The 20115-nt window shown below is 35.0% G+C and overlaps 1 protein-coding gene across 11 annotated transcripts in view; it reads left to right on the top strand.

The window, feature by feature from the left end:
• Chm (CHM Rab escort protein) overlaps positions 1 to 20115 on the top strand; it is a 178816-nt gene that overhangs the window by 124369 nt on the left and 34332 nt on the right. For all 11 annotated transcript variants that reach the window (XR_012444304.1, XR_012444305.1, XM_074063038.1 and 8 more), the window contains 3 exons: positions 8266 to 8370; positions 8754 to 8817; positions 13827 to 13923. Coding sequence is in view for 9 of the 11 variants with exons in the window: in XM_074063038.1 (XP_073919139.1) it covers positions 8266 to 8370; positions 8754 to 8817; positions 13827 to 13923 (266 nt within the window). In the remaining 2 variants the exon portion in view is untranslated. The remainder of the gene's footprint in view (positions 1 to 8265; positions 8371 to 8753; positions 8818 to 13826; positions 13924 to 20115) is intronic.

A 20115-nucleotide genomic window follows, 5' to 3' on the forward strand; every position in this document is an offset into this window, starting at 1 on the left:
TTTTTAAAACTTGACTTGCATTTATAATATTCCTGATATTTACTGCATTCTCATTATATGAATTGTTTAAGTGATCTTTAAAAGTTTTACTTAAGAAACAAGCAATATTTGAAAATTGTAATTTATACCTCCATTAATAATTACAAAGTTTGTATTAATTTTTGTCTCTTAAAAATTCCTATTCTATCGAGTCATGTAGTTTCTATAAATATGTAAAGCCAACATTGGTTTAAGTTGGTTTTGGACTAACTTTTTTTTTTCTTTTGGCAATATTAGGGATTGAACCCTTGGCCACATTCTTACTAGGCAAGCACACTACTGCTTGAGCTATAGGCCCAGTCCAAGCTAATGTATCTTTCCAAACACTGCTTTGTCATTCAAAATCAAATATTTGAGAGAGGTGCCAGTAATAGGAGATATTTTGTCAGGACTTAAATGTAAAGTGAAGGATAATTTTTTTGAGAGAAAAACCTTGACCTTATAATTCAATGTATCCAAAATATGTTTGTTTCTTTAGATTGACTTAGATACTTGTTTATTCTAAGTATAATAATATGTTAAGTAAGCAGTAGGCACAGGTTTGCATTTGTCCCTTAATAGTTTTAATTTGTCTTTCTTTTACTATTTTCCTATGTGGAACACTTGCTATTTCCTCTTCCCTTTAGTGTAGTTAGTAGGTATTCATGCTTTAGGTCAAAGTTCTAAGTTTATTTCCTGATCCCACAGACTAGATAAAAACCCTATGCTACCCCCACCTCCCATTAGGTCCCCTTGTATGTTTATTTGATAAGTTTTCTGTTAGGAAAACCAAGATCTCAGTATTGTGTGGCCAGTTTCCTAAATACCCATGATACTCAGTCACTGAGTTAAATGAGTGAAGATTAAAGACTGATTATAGCCTTCTTGTACTTTTTTTTTCACTTTTCATTTAGGAATATTGATAGAAGCATAAATGATCACAGCACTGAATTTAATGTGGCGATTTCACATCAAACTACTACATAAACTTTGGGAGAAGAAATGGGGCATTGAAGAGGCACATGAAATAATAGTATATGGAATATGTAACCAAATGCATCCCTATTTTCAGCTAGTTCTTTTTTTCATTTTTGTTTAATGTGCTTTTCCTAAATACATATTCCCTGCGTTCTCCTCACTGTTTTATACATTAGTGCTACTTACTTTCTTTGTATTTGATATTCATTTTTAAATTTTTATTTTTGAATTTGTAAATATTAATAATATGAGGGGATTTCATTATGATAATTCCATACATGTATGAGTGTAGTGTGCTTTCAACAACTTCACCTTGTCCATTATATTTCCATTCATCCTCCTCCCTCTTATCTCCTTTTTCAAACAATGTTTGGTGAGTTATGTGTTGTTTGTACATGTGTGTGTATGTGTGTGTGTTTGTGTGTGTAGCATACTTTGATACTCTTCACCCCTTACTATCCTTTCCTTTCCCCCTCTCCTTCCTGTTGATCCGCCTCAGGCAGTTCCCCATATACATTCATGTCCCATTATTATGATTATTATCATTATCATCATTTTAGGTCTAGGTTCCACAAATGAATGAGAACTCACAATATTTGGACTTTTGAGCTTGCTTTATCATGCTCATCATGATAATCTACATTTCCTCCATTTTTTGCTTTCTTAATTGGAGAGGATGATAGGTATATATCAGTGGTTCTTTTTAAAATTCTCATATTGTACCTTATACTCACTGTTTTTGGAAACTGAATGCTCTTATAGAATAGCATTCTTTTCCTTTGCAGCTATGCTGTCTAGGTAAAACTACTCTAAACTAAATTTGTCCTTTAACAGTGCAGTATTTAACATTTGAGTAGAGTATGTATGACCTTGACCCAGATGTCTATAACCAGTAGTCCTCATATGATTACTTCAGCTAGAGTTCTATATGTATTTCAGCTGTCTCACTAAATTCCTGCTATGATAGTGTTTTCAAGATTTCTTTTTCTGATGTCAGGAAAATACCTTTTCCCAATATTTGGAAGTTAGTAAAGAGTAGCTTATTAGACTGAGTGTAAGGTGGCTAACTCTTAATACCATTTGTCACTGCTGAAGCTCTGATTTTATAATATATTCTATTTGTAAAATGGTAGTGATTGTATTCTAGATATTTGACCTTTGCCAACCCCCATGCAAGTGATATGGGGATAAAGAAGTGAGCATTTTTTCATGTGTTTTTTGGCCATTTGAATTTCTTCGTTTGAGAAAGTTCTGTTTAGTTCACTTGCCCATTTCTTTATTGGTTCATTAGTTTTGGGAGAATTTAGTTTTTTAAGTTCCCTATATATTCTGGTTATCAGTCCTTTGTCTGATGTATAGTTGGCAAATATTTTCTCCCACTCTGTGGGTGTTCTCTTCAGTTTAGAGACCATTTCTTTTGATGAACAGAAGCTTTTTAGCTTTATGAGGTCCCATTTATCTATGCTATCTCTTAGTTGCTGTGCTGCTGGGGTTTCGTTGAGAAAGTTCTTACCTATACCTACTAATTCCAGAGTATTTCCTACTCTTTCCTGTATCAACTTTAGAGCTTGTGGTCTGATATTAAGATCCTTGATCCATTTTGAGTTAATCTTGGTATAGGGTGATATACATGGATCTAGTTTCAGTTTTTTGCAGACTGCTAACCCGTTTTCCCAGCAGTTTTTGTTGAAGAGGCTGCTATTTCACCATCGTATATTTTTAGCTCCTTTGTCAAAGACAAGTTGGTTATAGTTTTGTGGCTTCATATCTGGGTCCTCTGTTCTGTTCCACTGGTCCCTCTACAACAAAATAGAAATAAGGGCAAAATAGTTTCTGCTGGGTATTGAGGGGGTGGGGGGAGAGGGAGGGGGCAGAATGGGTGGTAAGGGAGGGGGTGGGGGCAGGGGGGAGAAATGACCCAAGCCTTGTATGCACATATGAATAATAAAATTAAAAGAAAAGTGAATAAAACATGAACTCTTTCCTTGTGTACAAACTACAATGATGAGTGCAGGCTTTAAAGTCACAAAGACTGAATTTGCATCCAGACTTCACCACTTCCCAGCTATGTGAACTTAAGCAAGTTGTTTAACCTGTCTGTGCTCCAGCTTTATTATCTGGGAAGTAATAAAATTGACAGTACCTACTTCAGAGTTATTGTGAATATTAACCAAACAGACAAAGCTCATAAAACTATTTGTTACATATAACAAGAGCTTAATACATATTACTAGCATATTATTCTAACTTGAGATGTGCACATCCCATAGAGGAACACCTGTTGTGAAGATTGTTCTATGCTATGCTAATGAGTTTGAATTATAATTAGTTACAGTTTTAAACAGGATTAGATTTGCTCTTTTTAAGTTAGTAATTTTGGTAGTGATTTGGAAGAAGCACCATGAAGAAAAGAGATTGCTTACTTTTTAAGTCAGAGATTGTATAGCTTTTTATTCTTGTTGTTATACTGTTCACATGCACAGAACACTTCCATCATCCATCCGTACAAGTGTTAGTTGTTTTCTATGTGCTAGGCACTGGGGATGCATTAGAGAACAATATATTCGGGGTGTTTGTTCTCATGGAGCTTACAGTGTACTGTGGGCCGTTACAAAGCAAATAAATTCAGAAGGTTATACTTTGAAATCTGTTTGCAGATCTGGCCCTTGTAGCCCTGGTGGCTTTGTATCACTTTGAAATAAAATGTAAGACCTTTTATATGGCATGTGAAACTGCCATCAGGCCCTTGCCTGCTTTTCTAGGTTCATTTCTCTTCCCTCCTTTCTTCCCATTTTATTTTCAGATAATACTGAATTGCTTATGAGTCTGTATACCTATTCTTCTCTTACTTGCCTTTGTTCCCTGCAAGTGCTGTCCTGCTACCTGAGATGCTCTTGCTTACTTACCTGTGTTTGGTTCTTTAAAAACAGCAAATAGATCACTTCCTCAAAGGGGCATCCCTAAACCTCTGTTCCTCCATTCTAAGCTGAGTTAGATAACCTCCCCAGAGTACTCTGTAGTACCCTGTCCTCATCTCTTATCACTAGACTTTGCTATTATCTTAAAATTGCCTGTGTCTGAATCTTCCTTAGGAGCTCCTTTACGGCAAGACATTTTTTCTTACCTCTTAGAACAGTACTTAGCATATGTTTGTTATGCCATATATTTATGTTGAAGAAACGAGGTACCAACTTGTTAGCAGTCCATTGTCTTATTAGAGATGATAAGCATCCAAGGCAGTGTCAATGAAGATGGAGGAAAGCAGGTAATTGCAACAAATATTTGTAAAGTGGAGTCAAAATTTAGTAGCAGATTTGAGGTAAGAAAACTAACTGCTAGTTATGCCATTACCTCATGGAGCAATTTCAAGCGAAGAAAGCAGGTGAGTAGCTATGATAAACTCATTTGGGGGCATGCTAGTTTAAAAAACAAATAGTTAATAATACTGCACTGTTTGCTTAAAATTTGATAAGAGCAGGTGTTGAGCATTTTCACCCCCTGCACACAAATTGTGATTGGATATGTTAGTTTCGGTTAGTTATTAAATATATCAAATCATCACATTGTTCTCCTTGAATATTTAGAATTTTCATTTGTCAGTCAGGTACTTTTAAAAGGAGACTGTCATAAAAGAAAGAAATAATTGTTAAAATATGGATACAGAGCTTGTGAGAAGCCAGGACAAAACCATAGATTTGAACTTACCTACCTGTAAATGGTTTGCAACTATTTTTGTAGATTTTTCATCCAAGAAAAATGAATGTGAAGCATTTTGAACTGATTACGTGAATGAGATGGCATTTGAATTTATGCATTTGAGAAAGCTCATAAGGCATATTAAATAGGGAGAATTACTTTGTTTCCAACAGTGATTGTGAATTGCCTCATTTCCTTAATTAATATTTTTCTTATTAATCGTTTCACCTGTGTTTTCTGTTTTCTATACTGTATAATTAGATGGCATTTTAATTTTGAACATGAACGGGATTGTATACCCATTAATAATGTTCTTTTTCTCATTTGGACCAAATTATAGATACTGTGTTTTTATCTTGCTGAGTGTTTTCTTCCTTACTGTCATTTTGCTCCTTATGCTCTCTTATGGTTAAACCAAGAAGTGAACAACTATGGTGATTTGTTGATTTAGAAAGCTTAGCCCTATAATTTTCTGTTTGGCTTCTTATGATCTGATTTGGTCATTGTGTCCCTGTACCTGGGAACTCCTATTGTGTACCTCCTCAGTTACTATTTATGAGGCTCAGCAAGACCTGCAACTAAATCCTAAATGCTGTTAATCTTTAATGGCTTCCTTAGGTTTAAGTGGAAGAAGTGGGCAGGAAGCTATTTTAATGCCACTGGCAGCACTGTCTCATTTTGCTTTTTTCCATTACTTGAATGTCATATAATTTTTTATATTAATCTTTATAATACAAAGATGAAGACTAGGTCCCAAATCAATATTCCTTTCTTTATTGTTCTCCTAATTAGGCTGAATATATAACAGTAAGTCAAGTATCTGAGGGGAAAACAAATCTTACCACTTGCTTAAACATGCCTTGCTTTGAACAGTTTTACTTAGGCATAAAGTTTCAGTACTTCACAGTAAGCATGAGAATAATAGGTGAGTGGTGTCATTGTCCTCTGCCAGACTGAGATTGGGCATATATGACCATCACCTCAATTCTGCAGAAGTAGATATTTTCTGTCTCTCTGGAGCTCTTTACTTTTCTCCACTTAGCACAACATAAAGATGCAATGGTAGCAGTGGCACACTTGACTGTGATTCTTTCCTGGGATTTGGGAGCTTATCAGACTCTCCAGGGGTACTTATAATTTGGAAAAAGTCCCCCAGGTGTGATTCTGATTTGCTTCCTTCTCCTCCTCCTCCTTTGAGAATCACTGTTTCATCTGAAGCTTCATCATAAAAACACATTTATTAGTATCTTGTCCTTGCATAGTTGAGCTCCCTAATCCACACATCTCCATACCTCCTCTTTCAATGATGTCCATTAACATTTTCTAATATTACAACTTTGAAACCAGTGTCTGCTTATCACCAAAGGTGTACGTATCACCATAAAGGGCCTATTAGTGTATGGAAGCCTGCAAAGCAAGGAGGTCTCCATAAGCTTGAGAGCCACGTTTAATTGTTAGATTTATTTAAATTGGAGCCCACTGCAAAGACTTACACTCAAGTCTAGGATTTATACTATAACCACTCCCCTCTCAGATGTATTCCAATATTTATTTTATGGTGAAAATTTTCAAACCTATGCCAAAGTTGAATTTAAAGTGAATGCCTATGTCTACCACTGAGGTTCTATAATTATCATTTTAATATACTTGCTTAATCTCATAGCTACCCAAATATCCATCCCCTGATCCATCTATTAGTTCATCTTTTTATGCTTTTCACAGGAAATTGCAAATATCAGTAAAAATTTCCCTAAACACTTTAGTATGGTTAGCATATTGAAATTGAATTCATTATTTTCTAGTGTTTTTCTTTTTATGTAAAATTTACAGTACATTTTCCAAATCTTAACTGCTCATTAGACGAGTTTAAGAAATGATATATCTGTATAACCAAATTCCCTATCCAGATATGGAACATTTTGCATGCCCTTTTTCTGCACACATTTTCCTCTTGAGTTCTATAGTTTCTGAGTCAAAGATAAGAAGAAGGCTTGTCAGTGCTTACAGGACAAATAGAGATCAATGTGTAGTGAAAGATCAACAGATTTCTCTTCTCCATTGCCTGATGTACTTCATCAACTTGTTTATGCATGTTTCAAAACAATTATTTTGGAAAATACATAGGTATAAATTCTTTGTATCAATTTAGTGAAGTATTTCATAAGGCAAGAGCTTTAGTTTAATGAAATGTGAGAAAATAAATACCCACCAAAGTGGGAGAAGGAAAAGAAAGTGGAGATGAGATGGGAAAAAATCAATTAAGTATAAATATAATACATGAGATATTATATTAAAATGTGCTTAATCCATTAAAATGTAATTATGTACCTATTACATCAATAGATACGCTGACAACTGTGATATGCCATTTATTCAAGAATATCAGCAAAGAATAATCTGCCTTTAGGAAATACAAATCAAATTTCTCTCACTGTTGGTCTTGAGTGTTAGTCATTTCACTTTTAACACCTTTATGCCTTTGAAATATCACTTACTTGGTTTATTCTAGAGCCATTGAGCATATTTTAATTTATACTAGTATATTGTAAGTGGTGTATGAGTTTGAAATCATTTGCTTGCATTTTATGAGAAACAATGTATATGTATGTTTCTAATAAGATAATTCTGGTCCCAGAAGGAGAAGCTGTGACAAAGTAAATTGATATTTCCATAATAAAAAGATAGAGCAAACATGCCGTAATTTGCATATAGTTCTTGAAATATTGCTTACTGGCTTTGTCAGTGCTGGTAAGTCCATTTCAAGGATGTCGCCCTTAGTCCATTAGTTTGGATAATGAGCCCTATAAAGTACATTTATAACTTGTGGCAATGCAAGGAGATGGATTCTAATTTTCATCCTTTTATCTAGACACATTGAAAGAAGGTCAATGGAGGGTTCTGTATGATTCATTGTCCCAACACATATCAGATGACAAAGACCTGATAATGTCTGTGCATAAGCGTTTTCCTTATTTGGAACCAGCACTTGAAAGAAATCTTCCTGTGATCATCCTTTGAAGTAAAGTGGAAACAGATATTAAAAAAAGCTCTATCCCTTTTTTTCTGTTTGAAACATTATCAAATGTGTGACCAGATAGCTATTCTTGAACAAAAGAGAAAGCAACACTTAAGAGAAAAATAAAAAGCCTTTAGTGCCTTTTACAGGCTGTGAATGATATAACAAGATATTCAATCAACTTTTCTCTCCCTCTTTCCTTAGAACTATTAAGGGAAAAAATAAAGAAAGCCTACTTTTTAAACAAAGGAAAAGTGTCTGTTTTCCTAAACATGAAGGAACCTTATAATTACAGTATAATATTTGCCCTAACATTACACTTACTTATTAATGGCAATCAAAGTAAATATTTCAGCTGTATTCCACATTCATTTTATAGTTTAAAAAACATCCAGTATAGCAACAATAATATACAGTAATTCAGTATCAGTTTTGTTTCAGAAAATTATAAGCAATTTTTTAATCTTCACAAGGTTTTAAATTCAAAATCAGTGACTGATTATGTTCATTTTTCAGTCATTAATGTGAACTTTCTTGCTATGCTTATCTTTTTATAGATGTAAAGCGGTAATAGATCAGTTTGGTCAGAGAATAATCTCTAAGCATTTCCTTGTGGAGGACAGTTACTTTTCTGAGAACATGTGCTCCTGTGTGCAATACAGGTAAAGAACCCTTCCATGCACTAGTCAATGGACGGTGAAACTTAGGGCTGTGCGATTATATTGATATTTCTGTATGATTCTGTTCAAGTAACATGCAAAGGTACACCTAACCAAAGATATAACCAGTATCTTACCATTCTTCTCTTATGGTGTGATTTTGGGGCAGCTTAGCATAATTTCAACTCCTTTCCTTCAGCTGGGTATTGTCTGGGGGGTCACACTTCCTTCTTTCATGAGCCAAGAAAGATTAAAGCAGAACTTGACTTAGTTTGGGGAGGTGACACTTTTATCCTGACTTTAACATCCCTTCTGGTGATTCTATAATTTATAAATGAAATTTATCCATGGACTCTGATTCACTGCTTTACTCTTATTCATCACAGGCAGATCTCCAGGGCAGTCCTGATTACAGATAGATCTGTTCTAAAAACAGATTCAGATCAACAGGTAAATGCAGTCCTATATTTTCTGGAATAAAAGTTTTATATGTTAAAAAGGAAAACATAATGTTTTGGCATACTTGATGAACTGATTACTACAGTCAACCTAATTAAGATAAGTATTTCTTCATATAGTTAAACTTTTTTGTAGTGAGAACACAAAAGTATATAATTTGAAGAATGAGACTAGATTATACTAAATCCTTATTTTGGTAACTGTTTCTTTCTTTTTTTTAACTTTGTTTTATTTTTAATCAAGCAGTAATCTGAAAAAATGTTGCTGTGACACTTTTTGTAAATTATCTCTGTAAATAACACAGCAGTATGTTTACTTCACCAGTGTAACAGCGATCATTATTTTTTACATTGTAAAATGTTTATAATGAATTTGGTAACTGTTTCTATGAAATTGAAAGTGTATTGTTATGCGAAGGGAAAAAAAAGAATCCCCAGATAAATGCATTTTAAAATATTAGAGAAAAAAGGCTTTATAGTAGGCAACCTATAGCAACCATGGAAAGTCCAACATCCGGCCTCTTGTGAGTTAATTTCAACACATAGTCATATATTTCCTCACGACAATTGCTCAAATAATTTTGCTACCTTCTTCCTTCCCCCATTTCCACAGGAATGTCTGTGTGCCTCTCAGGTTTTGTCAGCCTGATCATTTAAATCCCAGGGCATTACCCACTTCTCCTTCTGACCATATTTTATAGTGATATAAGATTGGATTACTCAATAGGTGCGACGGTCATATATTCTGCTACTAAAAATGGGCTTCTAAAAGTCCTCTAATTTTGAAGTTGCCCATTATATAAAACAAATATGTGACTAGATAAAGTCATTTAATGGTCCCAATTTTTATTTTTAATAAATGAAAATTGTATAAAAAGAGACACCAATTATGACAGTTATACATAAACATGAATACTACTTTTATTGAGTCATTAGAGTCATTGGGCAAACAACTGCCTATTACCCACCAACCAGTGTTCTGGCTTCAAAGATGATTGTGATAACAATGATGGCATCTCTGTCTTCAAATAGTATGCAGTCTGGAGGACACAGTTACAGACAAATATATAACAAGTACTGTTCTGTGTGACCAGTATAAGCAGGGATATAGCTTAAGGAAATGGTACAGCAGCTGTTGTGTCACTTATTAGATTGGTTGGTCGACTTGTCTGTCTCCCCTTACAACATAGGCTTTGTGAGTGGGTCAAACAGTGATAGGGAGTCAGAACAGTAAATAGAGAAAATATACAAAACTCTGAAGAAGCTAAGCTATGAAGATTAAGAGAAAGGAATTGGTTCCTGAAGAGACAGATATAGGAGTGAAGAAGGCTTTTGTTTACTTTACAAGATTATATTATGTTTCACCTGATATAATGGAGCCAGAAGAGAAGTTGAAGATACTGAGGAAAACAGGAGATTTATTGACTATGCAAATATCAGGAAGGATGAAATTCAGAGAATAAGCAAGAGCATTGCCCTTAGAGAGAGTGTTAGACATGTTGAAACAATAGAGTAAATGCAGGAGTATTTCTGGATTTGGTACTTCCTGTCTGATGGATTCCATTCTTTAAATTACAAGGTGAAGTCATCTCCTGCAGTTGGGTGTGTACAAGTGGGTCAAAGATAAAGGAAGGGATACAATAATCACTGCAGAGAGTTGGGAGTTGAATAGTGACCTATGTTGTGTCATATTGCTTAGCAGTGTTAGTCGTTCAATCAAGTCTGAAGATCATGGACTTAAAATGCTACAAATTAATTCTGATTTTTCCGTCTCTTTTATTTTTTCACCTTCACCCACTCTGATAATAGATGTGTACATCCTCATCCCTTCCAGTTCTACCTAGTTTATCATCTGCCTTGTAACCTCTTCCCATTCCTCTGCCCTAGATCCCATGGTAGATCTTCTGAACTGCCCTTTCTCCAACACCTTCAATTCCCACATTGCCATGTTCTTACTTTATACACATTGAGGAAAATCTCTTCTTTGGGTCAGGCTATGGTCTGTATCCATATCACTCATGGCCATTTGAGAAGACCACACGACTTGAAACACTGGCCCTGGCCTATCACAACGTTTTGGCTGACAGCCTCATTCAGCTGGATCCTCAGCAACTACCACCAGTCACCTTTTCCACTGGCCTCCAATGACCCCCCTGTCTTGCTTTCCCCCAAGTGACTATTCTTCACTAGCCACTCACCGTGCACAGTGGCTCTTGATTTTCAGCCCTACTTCTTACAATATGTGTACACCAGCTCAGGGATGAATAAGAGGACTCTTTCCCTTGTCCAAAGCCAATCTCTGTCTCAAGTGCCTTTCACAAACACCATGCATTTTATTGCCTGGTCTCTGTCATACCCTCAGACTCGCTCCCCACTACTGGCATGTTCCTATATTTTCTGTTCTAAAAGTTAAAAAGAAACATAAAATAAAAACCTGCTCCTTTGACTTTGCCTCCATCTCTAACTAGTCTTAATCTCTCCCCTCCTCTTACCAACATTTTCAAGACACTACTTTCTGCCTTACCTCCCAATCATTTCTAAACCATACAATCCTTAAATTTCTACCACCATTTATCTTGCGAAATTCGTTAGTAATTTCATACTAGTCAGGATCAGGAAACTTTTTTTAGTTCTTCCTACTAGGACTTTCTTAGTACCTTTGACAATGTTATTATTCCTTTTCTTTTGAAACTCTGTACTCGTTTGGCTTCTCTGACAATTTGCTCTCCTGGGTCACCTAACGACTCTGGGTATCCTTCTCTGCTTTCTTTGTGGGTTTTTCTTGCTCTGCCCTGTCCTTAATTTGGGGGCTCCTCAGTACTTTCACTTTCAGCCCACAATATTTTCTTTCTCTGTGCACACGCAATAGATAACTCCATGTATTTTTGTAGTTTCAACTCTGTATACATGTTGGGGACAGTCATTTTATGTCTCCCAGAAATATCTGGCCAATATACCAACTTCCTACTGTATGTCTGTCAAGGGCTATACATATAAAACTGAATTCATTATCTTTCTTCCCAAAACTGTTCCTTATTCAGTGTTCTCTTCGTCCAAGAACAGTATTGATATCCTTCCAATAACATAACTCCTTCTTTTCTCTAACATCTTATCAGCCTTCAGGTCCTGTCCATACACTTCCTAAAATTGCTTCAGTCTTTCTTTCCTTTCTAATCCTTATTCTTACTGTTCCCGCTACCATTCACATCATCTCTGCCTTCTAACTGTTCACCCTACCTTTCATTTTGTGTCCTCCATATCTATCCTCAACATGGTCATCAATCACCAGTCTAAAGTGTACATTTTCCCTGCCTTTGCTTCTTATAGAGAATTTTTCTCCTCTACCATTTTGTCTTTTTGAAGCATGGACAGAACAATGAGGCTTAGAGAAAGGAAAAAATAGGTGGAAGTCCAGGTAAATTTTACTGAAGTGGTATTAGAGGTTCGAGACAGTTACTATCTCATAGTTCAGGTAAGGAACATACTCTCGTAGTAGATTACTAATTGTATCTTAATTAAAAATGTGTAGAGAATGTAGGAGGGTGAATGTGGTTGAAATATTATATACTCATGTATGTAAATGGAAAAATGAGACCTGTTGAAACTTTCAGGAATGGGGGGAAGTGGGATAAAGGAGAATGGTGGAGGAGGTGAATTTAACTATGATATATTATAAGAACTTTTGTAAATGTCACACTGTAACCCAGTACAAAAATAATAAAAAATATATGGTATTTTCAAAAATCAAAAGAAGCTGTTGCATATTCCTTAAAGGTTCTTTTCTAGTTGTGGTCATGTGTTTAGTCAGACATTTAACTATTTCACTATGCTCAATATCCTAGTAACTTCTATCTCCTTAATGCTAAAATACTTTTTTGTATCATGAGTAGCACCAAAGGGAGTTAAGAAAAACATTGAGAACTGTTTTTGGAATAGCATGAGCCACAGAAATGCATATCAAGCAGGATAGTCATGGTTATCAAGATAATTTCTATTTTTCAGATTTGTTGTAGATTTTTTCTCTGTGAGCTATCAGTATGACATTCCCAGTCAAAATCTAAGAATGGCACTTGTAAGGGAAGGTGCAAATGGGGCTTTCCTTTTTACAGGCATTTCCTATGTGAAAGGATATAATTTCCTCATATCGAAGACTAAGGTTGAGAATTAATGAAACTAGCTCTGCAGAGCAACATTCATCTGATGGTCACTTAAAGTCTTTTGAGTATAAACTATACAACATACCAATAGTGCCTAGGACAGCATACTACATGTTAGTAAACAGTAGTTAATAATAATTTTATATTTCAATTTTGATTTTTAATCTCTGATTTTATTATTGGAGTCCTTTAGTTAATATGAAATCATTTTGATATGTATTTACTTTGTATATTTTGATATCTATGGAATTGGTAACATCTTTAATTTTAATGCTCTGTAATTGCGATTTTTAGTCGTGTGTAATCAAACTTGAAATAAAACGGTCTGATTATCAAGCACAAAAATGCATGTTTCAGAAGTAACAATTGTATCCTTAAAAATAGTCAGTAAGCCGGGCTCTGGTGGCTCACACCTGTAATCCTAGCTACTCAAAGCAGAGATCAGAAGGATCATGGTTCAAAGACAGCCCAAGCAAGATCCTATCTCAAAAATACCTAACACAAAAAGGGCTGGTGGAGTGGCTCAAGGTGTAGGCCCTGAGTTCAAGCACCACTACCACAAAAAAAAGTCAGTAAAATATGTAGTCAATGTTAAATATTTGAAGTATTTATTCTCAGTGAAAATGGTACAAACATGTAATATACAGAAGAAATAATGCAGAAATTGAATATCAAGACATATGTACACGTTTCAAATTCTATTCCAAAATTAAATGCTTACAAGCCAGTTTTTTTTTTTCAAATACCAAGGGAAGTTTGGATGTTAGGAAGTTAACCAGCTAATGATAGAAGAATGAAAATGAATCCTAACAATTATGTATGATACTGTGTTTCTGCTTCTTAGATTTCCATTTTGACAATACCAGCAGAAGAAGCAGGAACTTTTGCTGTTCGGGTCATTGAGCTATGTTCCTCAACGATGACATGCATGAAAGGCACCTGTAAGCACAGTAGTTAGATTATTTATCTTTTGTGTTTGGGTAGAAAGTAAATTGGACAGATACTGTAGCTGAAAGGTTGTGTTTATACAGACTTTCCAGGTTTTTAAATTATGTACAGTACTTGTTCATATAATATTTGGCAAACAAGTTCCTTTGAATCTCCTTTTAAATTCTTATTTATTGAGTTATCAATTTAATTTATTTTAAATGGTACATAAAAAACAAAATATATGTATTCATTGGATAACATAAGATGTTCTGATACATGAATACATTGTATAATGTTTAAATCAGGTTATTTATATCCTCAAATGTTTGCCATTTCTTTACATGAAAAGTTTCAAAATCATTTCTTTTAGCTCTTTGAGATGCACAGTACATTATTGTTATCTATCATCACCCTACTGTACAGTAACACACCAGCTTTTGGTAACCACCATTCTACTCTTCTATCAGATTAACTTTTTTCTAAATTCCACCTATAAACTAGTACAGTGCTTTCTTTCTGGCCCTGGCCTATTTTACTTAACAAAATGGTCTTCTGGAATGTTGAAAATTCCAGAATTTTATTATTTTATGGTGAATAGTATTCCATGTGTCTATGTACCATACTTTTTAAAATCCATTCATCAGTTAATGGATACATACATCATTTCTTGGCTATGATGAATAGTGCTGCAACGAATAGGGGAATGCAAATGGTTCTTTGACATACTGATTTCATTTCCCTTGAATATTTAACCAGGAGTAGTTTGCTGGGTCATGTGTTAATTCTATTGTTAATTTTTTCAGGAATCTTTATGCTTTTATCCATAATGAGTTACTAATTTACATTTTTCACCAACTGTGTTCTAAAGGTTTCTTTTCTCTCTATCTGCACAGCATTTGCCTTTTTTGCTTTTTTGATAATAACCATTTTGAATGGGGTGAGATGATACCTCATTGTTGTTTTGATTTGCTAATGATATTAAGTATTTTTCATATACTTGTTCGTCTCTTTTGAGATTTTTTTATTCAGATCATTTTCCTATTATTTAATTGGATTTTGCTAACTATTTAGTTTTTGAAGGTCTTTATATTATTCTGGGTATCAACCCCTTGTCAGATGTATTGGTTGTAAATATTTTCTGTGATTCGTTTTTTATTACTCATTTATTCATATGTGCATATATTGTTTTGTCATTTCTCCCCCACTGCCCCCTGCCCCTTCGGTCTCCCCCCCATCCCCCTCACTTCCAGGAAGAACCTGTTCTGCCTTTTTCTCCAATTTTGTTGAAGAGAAGACATAAGCAATAATAAGAAAGACATAACATTTTTGCTAGCTGAGATAAGGAGAGCTATACAGAGAGATTCCTAGCATTGCTTCCATGCATGAATGTATTACAACCCGAATTTATTCATCTCTAGCTGACCTCTTCAAACTTCCTGGTCACCTTCCCATATTGATCACTGTCATTTTAAGATTACTGTATTAGCTCCTCTGCAGTGGGGACATCAAACACTTTCAAGTTTCAGGTTTCCTACCTTTCCCTGTTCTTCCTGTATGTGTTCCCCTTATCATGTGACCCAAGTCCAACCACATTGCTGCATTTGCTAAAGATCTAAAGTCTGCATATGAGGGAGAACATACGATTTTTGGTCTTCTGAGCCTGAATGACCTCGCTCAGGATGATGTTCTCCAGTTCCATCCATTTACTTGCAAATGATAAGATTTCATTCTTCTTCGTGGCTGAGTAAAACTCCATTGTATATAAATACCATATTATCTTAATCTATTCATCAGTAGTGGGGCATCTTGATTGTTTCCATAACTTGGCTATTGTGAATAGCACTGCAGTAAACATGGGTGTGCAGGTGCCTCTGGAGTAACCTGGGTCGCTTTCCTTTGGGTATATCCTCAGGAGTGGGATTGCTGGATCATATGGCAGATCTATGTTTAGTTTTTTAAGAAGCCTCCATATTCTTTTCCAGAGTGGTTGCATTAGTTTGCATTCCCACCATCAGTGTACGAGGGTTGCTTTTTCCCCATATCCTCACCAACACCTCTTGTTGCTGGTGTTTTGGATGATTGCTGTTCTAATGGGGGTGAGGTGGAATCTTAGTGTGGTTTTGATTTCCATTTCCTTTATGGCTAGAGATGGTAAGCATTTTTTCATGTGTTTTTTTGACCATTTTAATTTCTTCTTTTGAGAAAGTTCTGTTTAGTTCACTTGCCCATTTCTATATTGGTTCATTGATTTGGGGGGGAGTTTAGTTTTTTGAATTCCCTGTATATTCTGGTTATCAGTCCTTTGTCTGATGTATAGCTGGCAAATATTTTCTCCCACTATGTGGATGGTCTCTTCAGTTTAGAGACCATTTCTTTTGTTGTGCAGAAGCTTTTTAATTTTATGTAGTCCCATTTGTCGATCCTTTCTCTTAGTTGCTGAGCTGCTTTTGTTCTATTGAAGAAGCCCTTGCCTATACCTATTAGTTCCAGAGTATTCCCTGCTCTTTCCTGTTCTAACTTCTGAGTTTCAGGTCTGATATTAAGGTCCTTTATTCATTTTGAGTTGATACTAGTACAGGGTGATAAACATGGACCTAGTTTCAGTTTTTTGCAGGCATTTAACCACTTTTCCCAGCAACATTTGTTGAAGAGTCTGTCTTTTCTCCATCATAGTTTTTGGCACCTTTGTCAAAAATAAGGTGGGCATAGCTGTGTGGATTCATGTCTGGGTCCTCTATTCTGTTCCACTGGTCTTCATGTCTGTTTTTCTGCGAGTACCATGCTGCTTTTATTGCTATTGCTTTGTAATACAGTTTGAAGTCGGGTATTGTGATACCTCCAGCATTGCTCTTTTGCTGAGCATTGCCTTGGCTATTCATGGTCTCTTGTGTTTCCAAATGAACTTTAAGGTAGATTTTTCAATCTCTGTGATGAATGTCATTGGGATTTTAATGAGAATTGCATTAAACGTGTAGATTGCTTTTGGTAGATAGCCATTTTTACTATGTTGATTCTACCAATCCATGAGCAAGGGAGATCTTTCCTCCTTCTATAGTCTTCCTTGATCTCTTTCTTCTTGGTTTTGTGATTCTTGCTGTAGAGGTCATTCACATCCTTTGTTAAATTTACTCCTAGGTATTTGATTTTTTTTGAGGCTATTGTAAATGGAATTGTTTCCATATATTCTTTCTCAATTTGTTCATTGTTGGTATATAGAAATGCTAATGATTTTTGTAAGTTGATTTTGTATCCTACCACCTCGCTGTTGCTGTTTATGGTATCTAGGAGTTTTTGGTAGAGATTTTTGGGTCTTTAAGATATAGGATCATATCATCTGCAAATAGGGATATTTTGACAGTTTCTTTACCTATTTGTATTCCTTTTATTTCTTCTTGCCTAATTGCTCTGGCTAGGAATTCCAGGACTATGCTGAATGGGAGTGGGGATAGTGGGTAATCCTTGTCTCATTCCTGATTTTAGGGGAAATGGTTTCAGTTTTCTCCATTTAGTATGATGTTGGCTATAGGTTTGTCATATATTACAATCTTGAAGTACTTTCCTTCTATTCCTAGTTTTCTTAGATCTTTTATCATGAAGTGGTGTTGGATCTTATCAAAGGATTTTTCTGCATCTATTGAGATGATCAACTGGTTATTGTCTTTGCTTCTATTAATATGCTGTATTACATTTATAGATTTGCATATGTTGAACCACTCCTGCATCCCTGGGATGAAGCCGACTTGGTCGTGGTGAATGATCTTTCTGACGTGTTGTTGGATTCAGTTTGCCATTATTTTGTTGAGGATTTTTGCCTCAATGTTCATTAAAGAGATGGGCCTATAGTTCTCCTTTTTGGCGTGTTTTTGTCTGGTTTTGGGATGAGTGTAATACTGGCTTCATAATGTGAGTTAGGTAGTGTTCCTTCCCTTTTCTGTTTTGTGGAAAAGTTTAAGGAGAGTTGGTATTAGTTCTTCTTTAAATGTCTGATATAATTCAGCAGAGAATCCATCAGGTCCTGAACTTTTCGTTTTTGGGAGAGTCTTTATTGCTGCTTCCATTTCATTTTGTGTTATAGACCTAGTCAGGTGATTAATATCCTCTTGGTTCAATTTTGGATTGTCATAAGTATGTAGAAATTTGTCCAATTCTTTAGATTTTCTCTTCCCTCTGTTGTTTACTTTGATGTAATCCTATTTGTTTTTATTCTTGTTGCTTTTGCATTTGAGATCTTACACAAACAATCCTTGTAAATCCAAATGTCCTACAGCATTTTTCCTTTTTTTCTTTCAGTACTTGGCTAATTTCAAATCTTACATTTTGTTTTGTTTGTTCGTTTCTTGTTTTTTATCATTTATTTCTTTTTGCAGTACTGGGATTTGAACTCCATTCCTTGTGCTTTCTAGACAGGTGGTGTACCACTTCAGCCCCAGCCCATATAATCCATTTTGAATTGATTTTTTTGTAACTGGTAAGAGATAGAGATCTAGTCTCATTTTTCTGCATGTGGACTTCCAGTTTTCCCAGTGCCATTTTTTTTTTATTGAAAAGACTACCTTTTCTTGGCACTTTGTTAAAAATCCGTTAACTATAGATGTCTGGGTTTACTTCTAGGTTCTTTGTTCTGTTCTATTGGTTTATGTATCTGTTTTTATGCCAACATGAGGCTGTTTTGATTACAGGTTTGTGGTATGTTTTTTAAGTCAGCTAATGCTTCCTGCTTCATGCATTTTAGTCAAGATGGCTTTGGTTTTTCTGGGGTTTTTGTGGTCACACATAAATTTTAAGGATGCTGTTCTGTAAAGAATGCCATTAGTATTTTGATATGGGTTGCATCAAATATGCAGATTGCTTTGGGTAGTGTGGACATTTTAATAATATTGAGTGTTGTAATCCATGGACATAGGATTTGTTACAATTTTTAGTGTTGTCTTCAATTTCTATTTTCAATGTTTTATAATTTTCATTGTAGAGATCTTTTACTCTGTGGTCGAATTTATTCCTAGGATTGCTTTTTCTTTTTTTGACAACATTGGGGTTTGAACTCATGGTCTCACACTTGCTAAGCATGTGCTCTACTGCTTGAGCTGCTCCATCAGCTCTGGGATTGCTTTTTACATTTCTGTCTCAGATAATTTGCTGTTGCCATATAGACAGAGTGATTTTTGCATATTGAATTTGTATCCAGAAATACAAATAATAGTTTTTGGTGGCATGTTCAGGAGTTTTTCTCTGCAGGATCGTGGCATCTGAAAACAGTAGCCATTATTAGATTTCTTTTCTAATTTGGATGCCCTTAATTTCTTTTGTTTGACTGTTCTGACTAAGGCTTCTTGCACTATGTTGAGCAACAGTGGAGAAAATGGGCGTCCTTGTCTTGCTCCAGATCTTACAAACGAAGCTGTTAGCTTTTCCTCATTCAGTATAATGTTAGCTGTTGGATTATTATAAAATAGCTTTTATTAGATTAAGGTTCTTTCCTTCTGCACATAAATTTTCATCATAAAGGAATGCTGCTAGTACTTTTCTATATCTTTTAAGATGATCATATGGTTTTTGTCCTTTATTCTTTTGGTGTAGTGTATAACATTTGCTGATTTGTCTATGTAAAACCATCCTTGTATCCCTGGAATTATAATAATAACCTTTTAAATGTGCTATTGGATTCAGTTTACTAATATTTTGTAAAGGGGTTTTGCAGTTTTTGCATCTAAGTTCATTATGGATACTATTCTGTAGTTTTCTTTCTTTCTTTCGTGTATGGGTGTCCTGCTTTTGGTATAGGAGTATGCTGGCCTCATAGAGATAAAATTTTAGAATTTCATTTTGTATTTTAAGGATTACTATACCTCTGTCTTTATAGATTTCTGTGCACACATATATGGAGGATATCAGTGTGTAGGTAACAAGGTCAGAGTTCATAGCATAGTAGTAGCAACAATGGTCATCTCCAAATAGTTCAAATACAGATAACTGATGTTTAGGTTTTTCTATTTGTTTACCTTGATTTTCTCATTTTTCTATAATAGGAATTTAAAGCAAACATTTATGCCACAAGTGTAAAGGATCACATCAATGACATGTAGTTACAGTGTGATTAGAATTTGACATGCTACCCTAAATTTCTTACTGTTCAAATGTTGATTATATATATCAAATCCATTTGGGGAGTTTATTTCCAGGCTACTATGTTATGTAAATTTCTC

The sequence above is a fragment of the Castor canadensis genome, chromosome X, assembly GCF_047511655.1.
Source record: "Castor canadensis chromosome X, mCasCan1.hap1v2, whole genome shotgun sequence".
Taxonomy (NCBI): Eukaryota; Metazoa; Chordata; class Mammalia; order Rodentia; family Castoridae; genus Castor; species Castor canadensis.